The 6,000-nt window shown below is 35.4% G+C and overlaps 1 protein-coding gene across 7 annotated transcripts in view; it reads right to left on the bottom strand.

The window, feature by feature from the left end:
- Positions 1-221: 221 nt before the first annotated feature.
- The window catches only part of SNX13 (sorting nexin 13), a 67,634-nt gene continuing 61,855 nt past the window's right edge, over positions 222-6,000 (bottom strand). For 5 of the 7 annotated variants that reach the window (XM_055804396.1, XM_055804393.1, XM_055804395.1 and 2 more), the window contains 3 exons: positions 5,538-5,606; positions 4,297-4,409; positions 222-3,799 (listed from right to left, as the gene is read on the bottom strand). In XM_055804396.1, coding sequence (XP_055660371.1) covers positions 3,552-3,799; positions 4,297-4,409; positions 5,538-5,606 — 430 coding nt within the window. In that variant the 3' untranslated portion in view covers positions 222-3,551. Of the gene's footprint in view, positions 3,800-4,296; positions 4,410-5,537; positions 5,607-6,000 lie in introns of those variants that run through there. The other 2 variants (XR_008747267.1, XR_008747268.1) reach the window with 1 other exon arrangement.

The raw sequence follows: 6,000 nt of genomic DNA, 5'->3' as shown, positions 1-6,000 counted from the left end.
TGAAGAACTCTGCAAATGCTGGTTGAAAATTAATGTAGAGATTAATTTGTTAAAAGCAAAACCAGTTTATAAAATGTTAAAAAAAAATAATCGAGGAATGATTGTTTTATTTAACAGCAATATTTTCATCTTTAGGGAAATTTTTTTTTCCCCAGACTTGAGGAACATTCATACCTGCTAGCAAGAAAGTTATTTAAAAAATAAACAGAGACTCATAATAATCCTGTTAATACTTTATTAGTGTAATTTTTTAGCTTTCTATTGGACAGAACATAAATGCAAACTCCAAAAAAATAAAATAAAATTCAGAGTCCTCTGCCATTCAGCAGAAGCGACCATGGCAGCCTGTTTCATGTTCATTCTTTGTTATGGAAACGAAAGGAGAGGGGAAGGGAGGGAAAAAGCTCAATAGAACAATTAGGCACACAGCTGACACTTACTGTACAATGATATGCACAAGTAATTTATAACAGCTATATTCATGAGATGTGCTCTTCAGATTTCTCCCTTGTATTAGACGAGCTTTGCTCAGATGAGCAATTGTCATTGAGAACAAGGGAATTAAGAAAGGAGTAACAAATGAAGACTTTTAAAACAAGTCCTTAAATAAACTAACGCAACAACAGAATGCAAAATTGTTCAGCTGAGAAGACATTTTTAACCTAGACTTCAAAACATTAAAAAGTCATTTATTTTACAGTTATTCAAATACACATGCATTAAATGAAAATATTGCACAAAATTAAAATTTAGATTGTGGAATTCATATGTTTTTATTTTGGTACACATTCTGGTAGCACTTAAAATTTACTGTTTTAGTTCTAGCAAACACCAGCAGCACAAGCTTGAGGATGAACCAAATGAAAAAGTCAAATGTTCATTTTTTCTTAAAAATAATTAAGGCTAAAACAAGTGCATTTGTTGACAATGGCACAATTTTCAGTGGCCAGTCACAGCACCCAAAGGCCAGAAGATACACCCAGACACTTAAGTGCTGTATATTAACATTCAGTTTTTGAAACTTTCCAGAATAGGCTGCATGGGTTGACAGGGCAAGTATTGTAAATCATCCAACAGGAAAACCATTTAAATAAAGATACATCCAAACTGTTTTTAACAAAAAGTATTCTTTTCTGATGATTCTTGCCAGCCAACAGGCACCACTGAATCAGGAAGCCACATTCTGTAACTAAATATATATACACATGCACACATATGTATATAAATGTGTGCATAGGTATATGTGTGTAATAAATTCATTAAGTAAAATGACTAATAAACACGGTGCATTATGTTCTGTTCACATTCCTAGAGATATTATTTCATTTTTGGACAGAAATGTACCAGATAATTAAAAAAACCCCAACACTCAAATTTGCGCATGATCACTATTCTCTTGAAAATTTTCATGGTACCTACAGAGACTTAATAGGTTCCACAGATTTTACAAAAGAGTATTTGAACTTCCCATTTGCATACTGCATAACAAATTCAGTGATTTCAAAGACATAAAGTAGATTTTGTAGGATCAATGATATATTTGCTATATCGCCAAGAACAAATTGCCGAACCATCTTTCATCAGTCAGATGTCAGGCACGCCTGAGCACCCTGACATCAGAGGAAGATATGGTCATGTAAACAATAGGAGCTGGCTATGTTGGTTACTTCACACAGAACTCAAGATTTTGTTAAATTCAACAGCACTTAATCATCACGCTTCTACAGGACCTGCAGAGAGGAAGAGGGAAGGGTTCTTACATTTTACCAACTTGTCTTCATAGGGATTATAAAAGAAAGGGATTTCATTTACAGTTTTTAGTTCTGCAACAAAGAAAAAAAAGTGCACTTGAGCCCATGCATACTGTATGAGAATGTTAACAGTACAATATGATCGTCATTAAGTAGTATGATAAAAGGCTACATTGCATTAATAGAGTCCATGAGAAAAAATGATCTATATAGAGGCTTCAGCCAATTTAACTAGGTCCTTTGAGAGCCTTCTATCTTTTCTTAGAACACTTTCATAAAAGGTCTGTGTTCCTCCCTCACTTAAAAGGATCATTTGTTCCCATTAAGACACAAATTGCTATGAGGATCCTTGATCAATAGCTGTACCTTACCCTGTGTTTAGCATTCAGGAAAAAAATAAAACTCACCACAAACCAAACCCAAATCGGACTCTATAGGATTGCTTTATTTTCACCTGGACAGTGGTGCTCAAACAGTAGGGGACTAACAAAAAGGAAAACACAAACTGAGATATGCTGTGGCCAACCAGGATTATTCAGTTGTTACTTTATTTTTAATTAGACAGAAATTCTTCACTGAAACGAAACAGATGGATGTGGGGCCTTGATGTCAAATTTTTATTAAAATCTTACACTATGCAAAAAATAAAAAACTTATTTAAAAAAATATTGTAGTTTATCTCCTTTTTATTTTCATATATACACTGAGATGCGTTCAGAAATTTCCAAGTGTTCGCATATGACTAATGATATCTTTTACCTGTGAGGAACCAACTAATTCTAACATTTTCCCCTATGAGGCTTACACACTAAAAGGTAAGGAATCTTCCAATTAAGTAGGACATAGTCTTTTATACCAAAAAAAAGTTTCAGATTTTACTGGGGAGTTGTATGTAAACTGTGTCTTAGTGCAATTTCCTCATCTTCTTCTCATGATGTCTATCCTCTTTGAAACATGTACCCCCTTCCTTCTACAACTATCAACTTGACATATGTTCAAATACGCCAATTGAACTTAAATATGATGCCCCTTCTCCACTGAAGTTACATGCAAAATGTATGCCACACGCCGTAAGAGCAGAATATGGCCCTTAAAGCTACAGAATAACCAGAATAGAGGGTTTGTTTCTACTGCACCTCTGTCTTTAGTAAAACCCCCATTAGATCTAACATTAGTAGATTTTTCAAAACATGAAAGGTGATATGAATGTGGCATAGAAGCCACATTACCTCAACTTTTCTTTAATAAATGTACTTTTATGATAGGGCTATAACTATTTCTCCCCTCTCCTCTGAACGTGGTATTCCAGAGACTGCTTTTCCTGTTAGCTCAGTCTTTACAGGAATGTTAGAAGAGCCCTACAGAGCCTCAACAGTCATAACACAGAATGACTCCACCTGATTCTCACTCATTGCACTATCTCCCAGTGCCAAAACATCCTTTTCTTCCATTTTATCACCACAGTTGTGCTTTACTTGAACAGTCTGGCACTTTTCATTGCTGGCAAAACCATCGACTCAGGAACGGAACGAATCAGCATTCTTACATATTGAGCCAGTATTCTTCTCAATGTTGCATGAAGACGCACCAAATCATTTAAGACACACAAACCCTTTTGGTAGTGGTTGAATTACAAGTGAAGATGAGAAGATCCACAGGTCTTACAGATGCATTAATAATCTAATATGTGACACTACAAGACTGGTGCAGAAATAACAGCATGTGAGTTTGAAGCCCCAGAGAATCTGCCCAAGTAATTAGTCCTGGACAAACATACACCAGCTCAATAGGTTTCAAGTGTCACCTTTTCTGTAAGGAAGGCGCTTGAGTACAATGTAGTCTCTGCTTATACCTCTGCATCTGCTTTGACCGTGAATGCAGTTTGTTGAAGAGCTCATGGAACTTATTTTCCGGAAATAAGGTTTCTAGGAACCTCTCCAGAAACACATACACCATTCTCTTGTTCAGCTGAGTGTGCTGGAACATTTCAAAGACTCGAAGAATGCCTTTCCGAGTAGTCTCAGCACCTATGATGTGCTTCAGTTCATCTATAAAAAGGAAAGTTACACAGAAATTTAAGCTAAATTCTGCTTCTGTTAACAGCAAACTTAAACTGAATATGAAGTCTTTCAAATTACATAGCCTGGAATTTGAAGTAACAGAGCCTCTATTATCCACAGCATGACTAAACTAAAAGTTCTCTTACAGCAGAAGGATTTCTGAAAATTACTTCACTTTTACACTATGTATGCGGAAACATGTTATTTTACATGAAATCATGATGTAATGGAATACAGGTACTTCATGCACTAAACTTAAAATCCTCTAGTGAAACTAAATACTGACTTAGTTCTAAGAATTACAGTTGCAAAGTCACAGTATATGTGAAAATGTTCAGTGCTTTAATAATTAAAAACCTTTTTACTTAAACACAGTTTATACGTCGACATTTTTCAACATTTCAACTATCAACGAGAATACCGACATTAATTCCGGTAACAATCTATGGTAAGGATTATTAGGCTTCAATCCCAGGCTCACTTACCTGGCATTACCTCCAGTAATTTAGTCTTCCCTGCCACTCTTGTTCTCATTCTAATAGCTTTGTCCCTCTGTGGAACAGTCTCTGCTAAAATGCCATTGGGCCAAAACGCATCTCTGTAACAAAAGCAAATCTGTCAAAATACATTCACATTTTATCAAGTGAAAGGCTCTTTTTAATCCCTCAAAGCTAGCTCATAAAATAAATACAAGAAAGTCATTTGCACACAGCCTAACACACTTCAAATATTAGAAAAGGGAAAAGGCAAAAAAAGAAATCACAAGCAAGAAGAACAATACACTCAACCTATTAAGTAGCTACCATATTCTTTTTTAGTACAAGAATCAGATGAAACAAAATTTTAAGAAAATATTGCACAACAAAAGCATTAAAATGCCACATAGTTGTTACATAAAATATACCTAAGATTTTCTTGACCAGTCAGTCTATTGCCACTGAGAGACTACGCTTTCATCTATTAATTGCTTCATTAGATCTCTGACAGCAGTTAGCCTATCAACAAGCTAAAGCTGAGATGAAGTAGTTTCAGTGTCACGTAAAGCCCAATGCAAAAGATATGCCTCTGCCTAAAAAGCTATTTTACATCTGTGAACGGCATTTTTTTCTGAATAAGCAGCGCACATACTTGGTTTTATTAAAAAATAACAGAATGCCTGTAAAGTGTGACCCTTTGGCTAATATGTTATCCTACTTTAACGCTTTCACACCATTTAAAAAAAAAAGGCAGCAAGGTGGGTGGGTCTCACTCAACAGCACTGCAGAAGCTGTAAGACTTTCAGGAAATGTAATGACAGAGCTTTGATACTTTCAAATTCGGACTTCAGTTCTGTTCTATCTGCCCACATGTGAAACATACTAGCTTAGAGCTACGCGGTTTTTAGTAATAATTGTTTGCCTTTTAAGGCAAGGCATGCACATGCCTTCATCAAGGCAAACGACATTTCACCCAGTAATATGATGAAATTTATAACTATACCCATACTCTAGCTCTTCTAGACTGGTTAACAAAGAACTTCTTAAGGAACATGAGAAAACTCAAAAATATTATTCTTCATGTGACAACTACTTTCTCTCACTTAACACATGTAAAAAGCAGTGTATGCTCCAACTGGAATTCTGTACAGTAATAAATTTCCTCACATAAAAAGAATAGGAAGGATACACAGATATCAGACATCAGATGGCAAGTACTTCATGTTTTACACTTATGGTAAAAGACATACCTGAAGCGTTTCACTGCATCTGCTACTTGCTCAGGAGATGTCATCCAATCAACATGATCAACGATTTTTCTAAAATCAAAGCAACCGGTCTCTCATTTAATTTTTAGAGCAGAGAACACATAAGTATAGCGTTTTAAAGAACACTCTAGTGCAAAAACAAGTATTATTTCAACTTTCTCTAACTCTGTAAGTAGGTTCTATAAACCTGCAAACTAGGAAAGCAAACACTGATTCGCAAGATAAAAATCTAAGTTCACGGCTGACTCCTAAAGCTAAAACCTTTTTCTTTTTGAGTATATCTGCGATGACTAAGCAGGCTGGAAAACTGATGTTGCATCTCCCATCAGCATTACATAAATTTTCTGCTTGTAGAGTGCTCCTTTTCATGGAGTACTACAAGTTCTGCTTCTGTAAGCAAAGAACCTATTTAAAATCTCAAATTACCATATTTATGTATACAGTT

Source organism: Falco peregrinus, chromosome 5, assembly GCF_023634155.1.
Source record: "Falco peregrinus isolate bFalPer1 chromosome 5, bFalPer1.pri, whole genome shotgun sequence".
Classification (NCBI taxonomy): domain Eukaryota; kingdom Metazoa; phylum Chordata; class Aves; order Falconiformes; family Falconidae; genus Falco; species Falco peregrinus.
The sequence above is the reverse complement of the archived record's forward strand: the minus strand, read 5'-3'. Positions and strand labels throughout refer to the sequence as shown.